The sequence below is a fragment of the Oxyura jamaicensis genome, chromosome 10, assembly GCF_011077185.1.
Source record: "Oxyura jamaicensis isolate SHBP4307 breed ruddy duck chromosome 10, BPBGC_Ojam_1.0, whole genome shotgun sequence".
NCBI classification, from domain to species: Eukaryota; Metazoa; Chordata; class Aves; order Anseriformes; family Anatidae; genus Oxyura; species Oxyura jamaicensis.
The window spans coordinates 5,351,777-5,368,642 of NC_048902.1; the positions used below are offsets into that span (position 1 = coordinate 5,351,777).

Sequence of the window (16,866 nt, forward strand, 5' to 3'; positions counted from 1 at the left end):
AATGTTTATGGACACGAATCAGTGCTCTTTATAGTGTACTCTAGCTGACAGTAGACCAATTGCATTATCTAAACTGCATGAGTCCGCATTCACAGAATTCATTAAGTATTAAGGATACATGAGCATTTGCCTGTATTGGCTGTGTCCTTCGGGCATGCCCCAAAAAGTTGATTTGAATGATGAAGAGAAAAATAATTTTCACCTCTAATATCTCCACAAAATGCTTCTGCACCTCTTTTTTTTTTTTTTCTTCTTTTTTTTTTTCTTTCTTCAGCCATTGTTTTCCCCTTTCCTTCTGTCATCTTCTGTTTAATAAAATCCTTCAGGCATCCATTTGAACACAATAAATAATATAATAATAAAATAATACAATTTCAGCAAATATTTAGAAAGTCATATGAAAAAGGCAGAAGAGGAAATCATTTGGGTGTAACCCGTCACACGCTTTCATCTTGTTAAGTCAGTTTTAAGGCCTGTGTTCCGTGTTCCTATCACCCATCCTGTTTCAAAAGAGTATGTCTGCAACTCTGTAAATGAGCGAAGCTTTCTATGGTGTTTGATTTCCAGCTATGATTGGGGTAAAGGCTTTGCAGACCCAGATGGCTGCAGCCATATATATATATATATCAATTTTTTTGGCTGAAGGGGTCCATCTGAACTTGTGTAGAATCTTTCAACTCCAAGCCAACAATTTGACAGATGTCCAGTAAGCTGTGTGAATAGACTTTAAAGAGCAAATCCCATACCAGATGGAGAGGAATGCACATATCAAGGAGAGTGCTGTTTGTGCTGTTGTGGCTTAGTGGGTGCAAGCAAGGGTCCTGCTCATTGCATATGCCTGCTCTTCTAGTTCTTTTAGGCAGCTGTCTACAAACAGGGCTAGGCATGACTCCGACTCTCTTGGACTGCTGGTTGGTCCAGCTGTGGCAGTGCACTGACCATGCACACCAGCTAACCAGTTAAATGCACAAGTCTTCAAAACAAAGCGGGCTGGAATGTATTCACTGGTGTTCAGTGATGATTCCAAGCTTATCACCATTTAATTTCTAAATTGTATTTTAATTATAGCACTTCAGAAGTATTCATGTACAGGTGAGTGTTTGGGGAAAAGTAGCAAAATGCTGTGATAATTACTTCCTTTATTATGAAAAAATGATTAGTCCTTCTGTGTGTTGAATTTGAATGTTGTTACTTTTATTGCTAATTCTTGAAGAACAGCATTCTTCTGCTCATTGCAGTTTGTTTCTTCAAGAGGCTTCCAGTGACAGCCATTTTCTATCCAAGCGTTTAAGGGGAGTACACTTAACCATAGGATAGCTACTGTTCAGATCAGTGTGAGAGTTTATTGTACGTAAAGAGAATGAATGAAGTATTTGTTTATTACCAGCTTGAAGGAGATGCTGTTGCACTATTTCATCTCTTTAGTGCAAGATTGTTTTATAGGGCATACATATCAAAACTTTACCCTCTTACTTGACATTAATTCAAGATACAGCACAGGAGATCCAAGATGATGGAGTGTGCAATCTTGGAACAGGGGTTTAACCCAAGTTTTCTGTTGACTTTGAGAGTATTTAGAAATACACAGCTTTTATGCTTAATACTTTTTTTTGTCTCTTGCTTTATTCTGAAATAGAAGAAATTGTTGTTTACCAATTTTGGTAAAAGAAAGTTTTTATATAGAGAGAGAGAGAGTTACATGCTATTTTTTGAGATGAGCAGGCATTTGCAAAGTGTAGTATTTGTCAACATCCCTTATGGAATAAAATTGGGTTAATGAGAATCAACAAAGCGGCATTGCAAGGACAGAAAATTGAAATAAGTTCTGCTTATAAGTTGTGCTAATTAAGCACAACTGTAGACAAAAAAGGCACTAGCTGCAGCCAGTGGGTAAATGCTCATAAACAAGAAAAAAAATACCAGAGTCAATAGGAAGTCTTTAGTCTTTTAAATGTTCTCTTCAGTGCTCTCTGTTCTGGTTATGAACCCTGTGTCTCTGAAATTTGGTCAGGATCACAGCCTCTATATGAAATCTGCTGCTGTAGAAGTAAGCAGTGACTGAGCTGTGCAAACAGCTGAATTCTCGGATCATCGATAAAAACAAAAATGACTAAATTTATTTCAGATAAGGTTGCTTTTCTTTTTTTTCAGCCTTTTTGAAAGAATTGTGTTCTAGTTATATGTGATTTCCACTTTTAAATTTAATGCTATTTCAAAACATTCTAGATTCAGTGATTTTCATTATTTGATCTAAATTTTCAAGTAGCCTTGGGATTTTCTACAGTGTGTTTTCCTCTCTCTTCCCTCATTTGTTTTGCCTTAATAAGCAGTCAGGGAAAGGAGTGGTATCAAACAAGTGCTTCCAGTGGGCAGGCAGAGAGACAGTTTGAAAGTGGAAGCAGGCTTTGCCTTTGGGTAGGGATTCTGGGATGAGGATGTGTAGTGGGTGGGCACGTAAAGACCTCATCAGAAGGCCCCATATGTACCCTTGTGGCAGAATTCAAGGGAAACCTTTGCTTCTTTCTCCAGGCTAATGGAATACTATCACTCCAGCAAGTGTTTTACAAATAGTCCTTTGCATTTTTTCCAAAGCTGGTGAACTCAGCTACTAAATTAACAATGGAACAGTTACTTTTTGTTTGTACTTCCCTCAGCTTTTCATTCCTGCTATAGATTTTCCTCTGGACTGGTGGAATGCTGAGCTGGCAAAAGAAGATAAAACAAATGTTCAAACTGCATGTTTCAAAGATGAGAGCATGATGAAATGCTAACTAGCTTTGCACCGTATGGTCTAGTTGCTGATGAGGGCAGCTAATTTCACTGTGACTGTTTATCATATCACAGTTGCTTCAGTATAGAGAGTTTCTTCTGCCCACGCCTTACTTCTTAGATTTTCCTTAACCAAAGTCATATTCAGATTGTGGACTTGCACGTGAATTGTATCACAATGTTGAAATGCTCATATGTAAGAAATTCTGGTGTTCTCTTCTTAAAGACCACCCACAGGGAGACACTAATGAACACCTCTGCTTTATGATTAAAGGCAGAATTTGACTTAGAATTTGGTAGTTTTTTGCTGAGCATGTATAGATATTAATGTTTGTCACTCAAAAAGGAAAAATACCATTTTTAGCAGCTTGTCCTAAGCTTGTATTTCATGTTAATTCCTGCACTGTGTGACTGAGTGTACATTACCATAACTCTGAATCCTGTGGCTGCCTTCTAGGATGCAAATTCAGAGTGACGCAGCTCTTTGAGACAAAATTCAGCTTTTGTAGACGTGGTTTTTGAGGTGAAGTTAACATTCTTTGTAAAATGTACCAGACAGAAATATGTGAATGAATTTCCAAGCACAGTACGCTACAAAAGTCAAATTCAGAATCATTATCCTGGAAGAGAACCAACGAGGAAGTAACAAACCAGTAAAATACATTTCGTCCTTGTCAGGAAAGCATACTGGCAAGTACTGCAGTTTCAGTGCATGAGACAAATAGTTGCTCTTCTTTCTGTGTTAACTTTAGTGTTTCTGTCAAACCCATTTATGCTGATTTGTTCAAAAGGAATTTTTGTCACATTTTGGGGAATGCATGTATAACTTTAAAAACATGATAATACAGTCTCCTGTATCGAGGTGTGTAAATTCAGAAGCATTTCACATGTAGAGCAGCTGTATGAAGAAAAGGAATGAGAGGAGGGTCTTGTTTCGCTTTAAACATTGGGGGTTTGCAGTTGGTTCCATAATGTATAGTTTTGTGTGAAGATGAAAAATGTGCTCACAGTATGTTAGCATTCTGAATGTAAAATCTGTGAATTTTGTTATTTGTGATCTTTACTCTGCAGCTCAGCAACATTCAACACTGAGGGACAAAAAAAATACATGTAGTTTCAATGTCTTGTTACAAAAACTTAACTGGACTTTTTGACCCATGATTAGCTGTAAATACTACAGCAAAAAGCTCAAGCTGCTGCTGTAAGTCAGTGGAAGCAGGATGCGTACAGAGCAGTTACACACTCAAGCTGTTCATTACAGTGTGTATGAGCAACAACATTTCTGTCCTACAAAATTCTCTTTCAAATACTTAATCTCTAAAAATTGTGTTCAGTATAATAGGGTATGGCAGTTTGTATGTTTTAATTTATGATCTACAATGGCACGAGAATTTTGCTGGTTTTATTTCTTAGTCTTTATTTGGTGTACCTGCCGTATTGTAAGTCACTTAGTCATGTAAAAAATAAATGTTCTAGTTTTAATCCAACTTAGATCTGCTTATAATTCAGAAAAGTAGTGATAGTGCCTATCTTTTTATGGAGAGATTGCTTATAATGCATTTTTCAGTTATACACGCTGAAATTGGCTTGTGGTTCTTGAAACATGGACAGAAAGGCTCCTTTTCCCCTGAATTATGTTTAATTGGAATAAATGGAGAATGGAAAAACAAAGGAAGCACAACTTGATATAAGATGAATGGCGTAGGCTATTTCCAGAACTGAGGTTTCTTTGTATTTCATTTTGTGCTGGAGCTATGTTCAAACCTGTGCATATTGAAAAACAGTTCTTAAAAACCCATCAAAATATATATTTGTGGTTGTGGGTTTTTCATTCTTAGGCACCTGTCAGATTTTTCTCCTGATACTTCCCTACCTCTCGGCTTTCTCCCTTAATGGATCCTTTTTCTCTTTGCATAAGCTGCTACAAAGATCAAAAGTTCCTTCCCATAATCATACCAGCATGGCTTTCTTGTAGTTTACTGTGGTGTTTTCAACTTTGAACTTCTATATTTTGTTTTGAATTTTTGTCATGCTGTTCTTATGACACCACCACCACCCCACTGCCCTCCCCTGCCCCCCCCCCCCCCCAAAAAAAATCAAAAAAAAAAAAAGTATGCTTTGGAGAGAGGGTGAAACCTCCTGCCTTTACCAGGAGGTTTACGTCTGTGCTAGAGGAAGGCTCCAATGCAAGGTGATGCCATTACTTCATCCCTAACTCTCCCTTTTTGCCTTACTTCTAAGTGCATGTGCACTCAGAATTTCTTTGTTAAGACACTTTTAATACATAGACAGAATTTGATGAATTGATGCAGATGAAAAAAGTCATGTCTATGCACATTTTTTTATATTATTGTGGTATAGGGGATTTTGTGTGCACACGCTCCCAGTGTGTCTACTCAGTCAGTCTGAAGTTCTCTGTTGCTGGAGGATACTTTATTTTTTCTGATTGTCTTCAATGTAAAAATCAGATTTTAATGATTTTGGTCACTTTTGAAGTAGCTGCACTGATTTTTGGCAAGATTAAATAAACTTAAAAGACAATTCCTGTATGTCAGCAGCTCAGGGTGATGTTTGAAATTTTGCATATGGTTTGGAGGAGGGTATACTGTGCAACTGTCCCAAGCATGAAAGTACACAAAATGCACTGAGGTTGCTGACGTTATGCTTGCTAACACAAGTAAGGATTGGGAAGTGGACCACAAACATATGCAGGATAACTGGTGGGAGCTGTGTACACGGGGTGCCTTATTCTTGATCTCTGCCAGCCAAAAAAAAAAAAAAAAAAAAAAAAAAAAGGATTTAAACACAGCAAAGAGAGGGGCAAGAACACAGGTTTGGAGGCACTGCTGACAGTTGCTAATGTGGTTGTGTCTGAGGTTAGCAAACAGCAGCCCTGCAGCTGGAAGGGGGGATCCCAACTCTCCTCCCCTACTGGTGCAGTGTTATTGTTTATGCCTCCATGGATTTCTGAACCCACACACTGGATGGGATTGGAGGTCTAGCTTGGACTAAGAGTAAGCCACTCCCTCACAAAAAAAGAAAAGTTCTGACAACGTTTAGATCACAGGATAGCTGTATGAATTCCTGGTCCTGCCTACACAAGCGCGAATGCAGCAGTAGGGCAGGGATGAGCAATCTGGAGCAAGAGGGCTCAAGACTGCTTTCGGCTGCTGCAGCACAAATGTGATGGCATGCTCAGCCTTCAGTACTGCTCCCCATTACAGGACGAAAGTTAGCAAAGATGTCACCTCAAACATACTTGAAGGAAAAGGTGTACAGTAGGACAAATTGTGAAAAGCTCTCCAAAATGTATGTGTATTGAAAGAGGACTTTGTTTTGCAGTCTGGTTGCCAAAGTATTTTGACTACGCTATATTTTTCAAGAAGACTTCCTGATGTTTTGCAAGAGCTTTCATGTAAACAATAATCTTAACTCTGTTTAAGAATTGAATTAAAGGGAGAGTTACCAGGCAGTATAAAGTTACAGAACATCTTTCAGAGTTAATTGAGAATCTCTCAGAGATAAGGGATTTTAACCAAGCAGCTATTTCTGGTTTTAGCTTTTTTTTTTTTTTTTTTTTTTTTTTTTTTTTTTTTTTATGTGATGCTAGTTCATTACATGAGTTAAAAGTAGACCTGGGATCTGAATTTCATATCAGAAACATCAAATATATTTCACCTTAAGCCAGTGACTATCTTTCCTTGAACAGCGACGGCATGGATCAGAGCAATAAATGTTGTAGCAGTAGGTAGCTTTGTCTGAAGTTCCTTTTCCTTGTTAGAAAAACTCTTTTAGCAGCTGAAGACTGTATTGATTTGCTGTGTACCTGGTGCTGATGGAGCAGGTATGCTGGAGCATTCTGACTGCTCACTTTGGTGCAGCTCTAAATTAAAGGTGCAAGTTTCAAACTCCCGTTGTAGCAATTATCTAACAGTTGGCACCATTTCTAACAATCCCCGAGGGGTTCAAGAGCGAGACCTCCCCAGTAGCATTTCACATTTTGTATTTTCCATTGATTTGAGGAGCTGAGGTTGTCTGATTATAAACCATGGTTGGGTTTTACTCTTGTCTTTTGATTTTTAAAAAGAGATTATTAAAGACTGTCAGGAATTGAAGAGGAAAAAAAAAAAAAAAAGCTGTTTGAAACTTTTAAAGCAGCTTTCTGAATTAAATTGTATGCTGATTGGAAATAAACAGCACAACTTCTGTGAAGGTACTCAAACTATATTTTCTTCTGTATTTTACAAAGTCTGTGTCTCATGGTGTGACCAGTCAGTGTGAGTTGCCATAGAGAAATATTTCTAGTGCTGCTTTCAAATATGTGGGGAATGGTCTAATTTATATACCCAGATTTTTTAAAATCCTTTTTAACAATTATACTGGCTGGAGGGCAGTCAGGACTCTCAGGACTTGAAGCCAACTTTGTGCTCTGAACATGGCTTCATTACTGTATGTGGCAAGCGTTAAGTCATCTGCATCTCATCTGGTAAAGCTTGCTCATTTTGAATGGACTCTGTTCTTCCAGCTGCTGTGCTGGTCATCAAAACAGAGAGTACTAAATAAATCTAATAGGGATGGCAATACAAAATGTTTAAGTAGGTAGCTATTAAGAGTATATGAACAATTTTAATATTCTTCAAGTTCTTGAGCAGCAAGAAAAACTGGTGTAGAAATGATTCTACATACAAGTCTATATGAGGTACAGGGAAGGCTTATATTTGATTTTCTTTGCTCAGAAAATTGACAACACCATAAAGAATGATCTGAATTAAGAACAATAAATGCATATTTTCATTAGGATTTTATTTTCAGGATTTTTGTCTGGAAATTTTAAAATACATTTGCCTTGCAAGAGATTAAATAGTATGGTGGTTCAGGTCTCTTAGCACCCAGCTATTGTGCTTCCATCTTTATCTGGAGGAATACCGGAGTGATTCAGGATGACTGAATGCTATCTTGAATCTATTATTCTTTACATGGAGAGCCATGGAAATTTCTCATGGGTGTCATTCTTACTGCTGATTATTGGAGTATGGAAACCTGGGATCTGCCAAACTCATACGTCAAGGGACTCCCGTGTGATATGAGTTCCTTTTCTCAGTACTAACCTAGATTGAATTGTGACTAATGACCTGGAGAAGCAGAGTATGTCCCACTATCAGTCCTTTAAATAAGCTGCAAAAATGGGAATGGAGAAAGCATAGAAATACTGAACTGAGAAAATTAAGGCAATGGCAGTTCTTGTTAGCAGGCTAGGTAAAAACATTTATGGAGTTAAATTTTGGCTTAAAACTCTTTGTTGGAAGGAAGCAGAAAAATAGATGCTGTTATTTTGTCTTTTTTTTTTTTTTAATGTGGAAATCAGAATCAGTATAACAATTCTTATTGAGCAGGAATTATTTTAAAATCACAGAATTTTTAAGTTTGTATATATTCCTTAAGAATGATCGGGTTCCGTATTCTTAACAAGGTCTGCTCTAATGAAAGTCTATAAAGAGCAAAAAGCCTAGTGCTTTTTAAAGTGTAAAGTCTTTGAAAGCTTATTGCATTCAAAACAAACAAAAATTAGGAAAATAGAGAGCAAACCTTCACCAAAGTAAAAGTACATGAGATTAGGTATTACTGCTTATTTTCTCCACTATTTCTTAATGCTGTTTTCTCACTTCTCAAGTGTATGTCATGTTTTCTAGGGTAATTTTGTATGTATGTGTAAGTATGTTATATGTGTGACCATGACCATGTCATGTACTTTTCTGACTTTGTTTTTGCTTGTTTTTGTCTTTCCCCATTGTGTATGATTTTCAGTTGAGTTACTCTGCTTTCATCTGCCTGTGTAAAGCAAACATTTATGCCTCATTTTGACTCTTTAAAAAGATAACTCTCACTCTTGTTCAGTGTTGTATACTCTTTGTATTTTGTGTTCTTGTAGCTTCTATTAGCCAATGGAAGACATTCTCTTTCAGAGGAATTATCATAAACTCATAAGCTAAGGAATAGTAATTGGTATTTACTTGTTACTGTTGTTGCAATAAGTGAAATATAATAGTTTGAAAGTGATTTTTTTACTTATGCTTGCTTTTTTTTTTCCTCCCCAGATTAAATTTGACAGTGATGGCGTCTGTGTTTGCTGTGAAATGCAGCATCAAACATCAGGTTGTAGTAACCTTGGAGAAACACTGAAACTGAACCCTCTACAGGAATGTAATGTTGTGAGGTTGACCCTAAAGGTGCGTTATGAGAAGAATTAACAGTCTATTTTCATTTTAGATAGTAAGTATGTAGGAAGACAAAAGTGGGTGGTAAAAGGAGTAGCTGGTGGCGTTCTTGGTGTTTGTATGCTCTTAGGTGAAAAAAAAAATTAAACTTCATCCAACAGAATGTAGTACTTCTGTGTTTTGTGGTTTACATTTTGTTACACTGCCAGCATCTGTATTTGTATACGCAATGATTTTGTTAGAGCTTACTTAAGAAACAGAGGCTATGGTTGGTTATGATTGATATTAGGAGATACAAGGACAGTTATCTTTCTTGTTACTGTTCAAGAAAGCTAGAATCTTTTCTACCTGGGAGAGAATGGTAAGTGTTCATTTGAGATGGTGCTGGAAGCATGCTTATAAACTGCTGTGTAATGTTAGTAGTTTAAATCCTATAATGTTTTGTGTTAAAACTACCCAGTTTAAGAATGGACAGGAAATAATAGTATTTTATGATTCAGTTATATCACAATGTAATTGCATACATATTTCTTCATTCATTGTCACCAAATAAGCAAGACATGGTGTTACATTGGTTTGGAAAACAGTAAGTGATCTATGAAAGAATTGGTCAGAGAAAAGAACCCTAAACCAAGGTAGAGATGTTGATACATTTTAGGTGTAATTTAATGATCAACGAAACTAAGTCTGCATCTATGGCTTTCAATTTCAAATTATAATTTTTAATGAAGTTAGTAGAATACAATGGAATAAAGTGATGAAACTCACTGTGATAAGGAGCTTAGGGATTTAGACCATAGGATGAGGCCTGAAAAATCAAAGTTATATTGATATTGGAAGCTATATTCTAGTTCAGGACAGGTTTAAATCCTGCAAACGGTGTTATAAAAAACAGCTAAATGTTCTTCAGCTATATTAAGAAAAAGAGACAAGAAAAAGATGTAGCAAGTAGTAGGGATCAGGTAGAAGTTAAAAATAATTTGGTATGGCACCAAAATTCAGTAAGAACTCCGCCTCAGGTTTTAATGAGGATGACAGGAGGGCAAAAACCATTTGGGTAGCAGGATCTAGTAATTGACAAAGAAGCAAAAACTTAATGTTGCTGGTCAAAGAATAATAATAATTTACTACCATTTTGAATACTAAATGGGGACTGTATTCAGCGATGCAATTCTAAAGAAAAGTGAAAGGTAGTACCTTCACTTTTACAAAAAAGATGTTCAGTTTCACATTTTTGCAACCATTAAACATTGAACTTATCTTACAGAAAAAGCTCACTTGTTGATTCTATAAAAACAAAAATTGATAGAGCATATGTTTACTAGCTGTAAATATGTCTGCAGAGTCAACTTTAACAATAGAGAAAACAACTGTTTATCTTAGAGGACATTGTCAGCATATGAAGTGGGGAGAAGTCACATATGATGGAAATCAGGGTAAAGTTTCTAAAAGGAATGAATTTATAAAAAGGAATTGGTGACATCTGCTTGCACTAGCAGAAGGACTGAATTAAAACCAGGAGTTCCTATGAGTATAATCTTAGTGCAGCATTAATTATGTTCAGAATTTCTCAGTTACGAGGAAAATTAAGAAAATAACTTCTCTCATAATGTTTCTTAAATCTTTTTCAGTTTTAATTCTACATTTGTTTTCTGTTTGGATTTGAGAGCTCTGTATTCCTGGCAAATTTAAGAACAACATCCTACTATGTACATAAGGAGGGAAAAAAAAAAAAAAAAAAAAAAAGCTAAAAAACAGCTAACTCAGTAGAAAACTGACAATGATAAAGCTTGCTTAATTTAATTGCAATTAACAACTACTATGTGATTTTGAGAGAACACATTTTTGAACCAAAAGGTCAATTGTGGTTATTGCTTGGGGTGCTGGGGAAGAGAAAGGGTAGAATACCAGAATTAAGAGTATACACCTCTATGTATAATGCTATGTAAGTTTTATTCTCTTTCTCTTTATTAAGTCTGGGGGATATCTAATTTCCACAAAGTAATTTCTGCCCTTTTTTTTTTTTTTGGTGCTGGCAACTATAGGAGCTCCATTGTGAACAGAACAGTTGCACACGTATTGGCTGTCTGATCTTGTTCCCTGTTAGTCTCTCTAGACTTTCTTGAAGGTCTCTCTGTCATCCTTTGTATCTGATATCTGTGCAAACTGGCTTTTATTCAAGTAAAAACAGAAAAAATGCAGGAGAGTAAATCTGTAGACACGTGTGCATGCCTGCATGTGAGCAAGTGCATGCTGACCTAGTTCTAAAACTGGTAGCATCTCTGGATTACATTGCTGATTGCACCTCAGGCAAAGTCCTAAATCTGTTTCAAGATGAAACAGGTATGAATGAGATCTTTTTTTATATACATATATATATATATTTATTTTTTTATTAACTGTGTTTCTGCTGAATAGGAGAAAATGCTGGCATGTTATTCTATATTGACCATCTGTTGGTTTGTAAGCAGAATTTTGGGGAAGTGAGTTTTTCTTGTAACATTAATTACACGGTATTATCCTGCTGAATATTATTTTACCAAAGAACAATCACATAATTCTGAATTTTAGATTAGAATCAGCTAAAACTAGGTGCAAGCTTTTCAGTATGAGACTGAATTTTCCTGCAAGCCTTCATCTGTGGAAATTATTCTGTCCTTTCAAACTGAAAATATCTTGGACTTATTAAAAGCATGCAAGCAACAAAGCTTATCTTCTTAAGTTTTTGCTTTGAGAGGATGAAGGTAGGCATAGAAGATGGAATCATTGTAATGTATTATTACTGCATGATACTTGCATGTAAGAGCAGAATGTTGGGCGACTTTGGTGTTGTAATGATTTATTAGGGTATTTTTAATTACTTTAACAGCTTACACAGCCCAGAAGACATGCAGTCGTATATGCTAAATTATGATTCTACATAAATATTTACTTCTTATTTTACTTAAGTACATCTGTAGTATGGGGTTTTGACTATGCAGGCTAGGGAAAAGCTGTTTCCACCTCTATTTTCAGCACAAATATTTGTTTCAGAACTGCTGAAATTGAAGTACAATATAAATAGTAAACATCCTTTTAAGGGTACTGATTGCATTCATTAGCAGCATTATTAGAGATTTATGTAACTTAGGGTTCTTGCAGTTTTCCATGTGAATGTTTTGTCATCTTTGAATCTAAATTTATTTTTACTGCATTTTCTGCTGACCAAGCCTAGCCATATGTTTAATTTTTTGCCATTCAGAACAGCATGCTTTCACTTTCATGACAGAGGAGGATGACTCCTAAAATATTCTTCCAAGTTGGGAGAACAGGCTTATCCTCTTTGATGCTCCTCTGATTCCCTTTATGACCAAATGCAAGCTATTTAATTTTGCTGAACTGAAGCAAAATGACTTCCCTAGAAGTCTTTCTAATCTATTTGAAATTGGGTAAAGCTCAGTGGAGAATAAATAATTTCCTCTGCGATAAGATTTTTTTAAATGCTGGAGTTGTTTCAAGTTCTTTAACAGGTAAATGAAAATGCTCAGTATGCTCAGGGTGTAGTAATAATAATAGTAGGTATAAAAATCTATCAAAAATAGAGCAATTCAGTGTTTGCTTTGTATGTTGAATAGTGGAGCGACAAGTATTCACAAGCCGTAAATAACAATTGTGTAATAGACAGTCTACTCCTATTTTTCCTTCTTCATGCATATTTCTGTTCCTAGCTTAGTAAATGAGTGAATATGTTGTGAACTTCTCTCACAGCTGAAAAGCTGCCTTTTTTGAATGGCTGAAATCTGTTTATTGTTTGCTTGATTAATTTATGGAACCTTAGTCTTTCAGTAGTATCTCCCTAATAAATCACCAGTACTGCCTTTAACGTAGATACCTGAGTTGATGAAGGTTATGCAAACTCCTTGCCAAGCAGCACAGACGTTTTTGAGTTTATTTTTAAGTAGCTGTGCACTGTTTTCTAAAAATACAGTAAATACTTTATACTCATGCAAAGTAGTAACAATATGATACCTTAATACCATCAATCTATTTCATGAAGCATTGGCCATTTCTTCATTTATAGTTTAATGTGCATGTGAATGATTTTCATTCATGGTTCTGAATTGATTCTTTGTAAGTAAAGACTGTCTTCCTAGTCTTAGAGCAGCTATTTTTCCTACTGTTTTTCAAACATATCCAGCTAGAACTACTGAAGTTATGATTTGAGTTAAAGGAATTGTTGTCCTCGAATTTACAAATAAGAGAGGTACACACAGGCTAATTTCATGGATGAAGAAGCTTTCCTGCTCATTATCTCTTTTCAGGTTATAGTGGTAGAAGAAATGAAGCACCATAATTGAAGTCAATCAAGGAGAAAAGAAATCATCTTCAAAGAATTGCAGAAGTAAAGTTGGTTTTAGCCTTTGATCAGTGTAGGTGTTAAGATCCATGTGTTCAGGACTACTGATTACAAAGTGTACTTCTTAGGTATGGGCAAACTGGTTTTACTCCTTGGTTTATTGACCAAGCTCTCGAAAGTTCATGGGACATAAGAGCCTCCAAAACTACCAACCTTTTACTTCCACAGGAAAACGATCTTTTGGGCCAGCAAAATGGGAGTGTTTTGTAAAGTTCAATAGGAAGTTTCCAGTTCAATACTGTTGTACAGGTTAGAACGCTTAACCAGTACTGGCTTTGTGCTATATAACAGATTTTTTGTAATGTGGGCACGAGTAACTCAGTTCACAAAGAATAATACTATTTTAAATGCTGTAAATAAGCATGGAGAGAAAGAAATAAGTGGGTACAAAAAGCTGTTATTTTTTTTCCTTCTACAGCTAGATAGATTTAAATACAGGTTCTTAATTATCTATAAGCAGCACGGCTGGATAACTTCCCATATAATATCTGACAGAAAGAACAAGTACTTTGTGGTAATAGTGCTTCGTCTGTGTGATACATTTGCATTTTGAATGTTAAATTCCCTGGTTTGGTATTCATGCACATAATTGAAAGTACAGTTCATTGCTATGATATGATGAAGAGGCAAGGGATTGATAAAATATTTACCAAAGTCTGCAGTTGAGTTGAGTTGTGAAGGCATCCAGAGGTTCTTGTTTGGATTTACTTGACATTTATTCTGTATTTAATGGGTATATAAGAGGAATTACGGAGCTCCTGCAAAAGTTTATTAAAAGGAGATGGATTAAGCAAGGCAATTGGTTATTTTCCCAAATAACAATTAAATTCTGCTGAAGTATACTGGGTTTATGCTATAGTCCTTTGGTGTGATCAACATCACTTGGCTTCATGACAAGCCCCTAAAAACAGTGGTTTGTGCTAGGTAGTTGCATATCAAAAGGAAGTTTCAGTGAAACTTTGTCTTTTATGACTGGCTGTATTATGCATTTGATGAATAAAGTGTACACAGCCAAGGTGGAGCACTCATTCAAAAGGTTAGTGCATCTTACTGCTTTTTTATTGCCCTGAGTTTGGAGATGTTGTATGTATGGAAGCAAAGTTATTTAGAAATTTAACTTACTGACCAGATTTGTATGCAGATTGCTGTCAGTCAAGTGGTATTTCCCTTCCAGGCCTAAAAAGTTGCATTGATGTTTTGTTCTTAATGTTCAATAAATGTATTATTACATGTATTACAGCCTGATTGCAGCTGTGATTGATTAAAATGGCTTCTCTACATCTGGTTCTGGAAGGCAACCAGTAGTTAGTAGAGAGAAAATCAGTTATAACTTTGTTTTCTAAGATATGGATGTCATTCACCATTGGAGCAAAATGGTTGCATTCCAGTTTTACTTTGTATTTGTTGTGATAGGAGGTACAAATTACATTTTAAAGGGAAATATTTCAGCTGTTTCAACAATACACTTGCTGTGAGTGTTCTTTGATTATAAATGACTCAGTTCCCCCACCTCTCCCATCAGTAATGTGGGGCTCATGTCATTGCCATTTTTTTTCCTTTTGGATTCTATCTCAAGCAAGAGATTTTCTTTGCTTCTGTTGGGTAATTGTGTGTGTTAACAGCTGTTCGAAATTGCTTTGTTAAATGATTGTTTCTACAGTTGAGTTATCTAAGTGATAAATCAATCACCATTTTTTCCCTGTTCCAGTTTAATATTAACTGACTGTCTTATCATCCAGCAGTTAAATAGAAAACAAACAAAAAAAAATGAGTTCTTAGGGCAAATTGCTTTTTCAGTGCGTTGCTGTATATTCTTTTTTGTATGATGTTCTCATTGAATTATGTCCTGAAATGATATTTTTGGACTAGAAAATAATAAAAAATATTTCAAATCAAAGTTCAAATCTAAAAATATACTCGGGTATTGGAATACAACTCCTATTCTGATGTATTCCATCAGCTTTATGCAAAGTCTAAGATTTAGAGAACTTGCATTTTTATGTAGTAATTTTTCTGAAAAATAATAGACTTGAAAATGTAGGTTTTCTTCCTAGTACTACAGCAAAAAAAGGAAATAGATATCTTCTGGCACTGCTGAGTGTAGTTTGCTTTTCGTTTTTCATTTTTCTTTTTCTTTTTCTTTTTCTTTTTCTTTTTTTAGTTTATCTGAATCATTACCTACTGTTAATCTTCATTTTGATAAAATCTGAGAGACAATCACTTTTGCCACTGTCTCTTCCTTTGCCTTCAGTCACTCATGAATCACAAAAAATCCCTGCCATTTTCTTATCTCAGCAGTCACTTGCAAACTGGTGATGGAAAGGGATATGGGAAAAAGGCAAAGACGTGGCAATGAAGACTGAAGATTTTGTGTGCCTGGAGGTGGTGAAAGGGAAGGGGAAGAGGCTTAACAGTGTAAGGCACTGAAGTTTCATAAATGTTTTTTGTGTGGTCTGATCTCACTGATTCCATCTTATGGAGACCACTTAGGAATCCTTAGCACACAGATATAACTGAAAGGATTTGAGTAAACTTCTCTGAGTCAGCCTTGGTTCAGAAGGCTTTTTGTATTCGGTCATTCAGTCTGTAGAATTTAAAGCCTTCTCCCATGTTGATCACAGTAGGAGATTACCAACTCTAAAAGGACTCTTACTTTAAAAATTAACTTTTTCTGTGTTTGCTTCTTATTGTAGTCTGGTTTTTGCCCTGGAATATTATTAACAAAGCTATGATATTGGGTTCTTTTCTGTTGTATCAACTGAAGTGTGTATGACCCTGTGGATATCAACTACACCAAAATGCTATGCATCAACATCCAAATCAGTTCCCTCCTCATTTCATTTTTTGATAGAGATGTTTTTAAGAGGAATCATCTGCTTCTTAGGTGTTCAGTAATGAGAAATTTAAGTGTAAATCCTTTATAATAAATGCTAGGAAGGTAATGCTGTATTGTTTCTGTTGTTGTTGTTCTGTTTGGGTGTTTGTTTCCCCTGGAACTGCCTTTGGGATACTAGAATGTAGTGTCAGAATTATCAGCAATTGCTTTCTGAGGTTGCATTCATAAAGGTCACTGCTTGCTCTTGTTGCAAAGCAGTCTGTGACTAATCAAATTGTCAGAACTTCAGCACTTTTTTTTTGGATAGTATAATTTCTGTGAACAAGAGTACTTGTACATGTCTCCCACTGAAGGGAAGTAGCTTTCTCTACTTTGTAATCCACAGTGGGAGAACATTTAGGTGTACTCTGTATGATGGAGATAAAACATGCTCTGTGAAATGTAGCCACCAATGTGAATTCTTTTCTTAAATGCCTAAAGATACCTGTAAGTAGGCATATAACGTCTGACAAATCATGTATGTGAGTGACTGCTGATGCCATTTTTAGCTCAGACCTTGGCAGCATCAGTGTGAAAATAGGTTGTTCCTTTCCCTTCCAGCAGTGAACGTGAGATAACGTGACCCATATGTAGGACTGAGATAACAGAAA

At 35.9% G+C, this 16,866-nt stretch overlaps 1 protein-coding gene across 8 annotated transcripts in view; it reads left to right on the forward strand.

Annotated features, from left to right (window-relative positions):
- FAM189A1 (family with sequence similarity 189 member A1) overlaps window positions 1-16,866 on the forward strand; it is a 138,313-nt gene that overhangs the window by 79,575 nt on the left and 41,872 nt on the right. For 7 of the 8 annotated variants that reach the window (XM_035335508.1, XM_035335509.1, XM_035335510.1 and 4 more), the window contains exon 4: window positions 8,865-8,996. The exons of the other annotated variant lie outside the window; for it this stretch is intronic. In XM_035335508.1, the coding sequence (XP_035191399.1) occupies window positions 8,865-8,996 (132 nt within the window). The remainder of the gene's footprint in view (window positions 1-8,864; window positions 8,997-16,866) is intronic. 8 annotated transcript variants of the gene reach the window in all.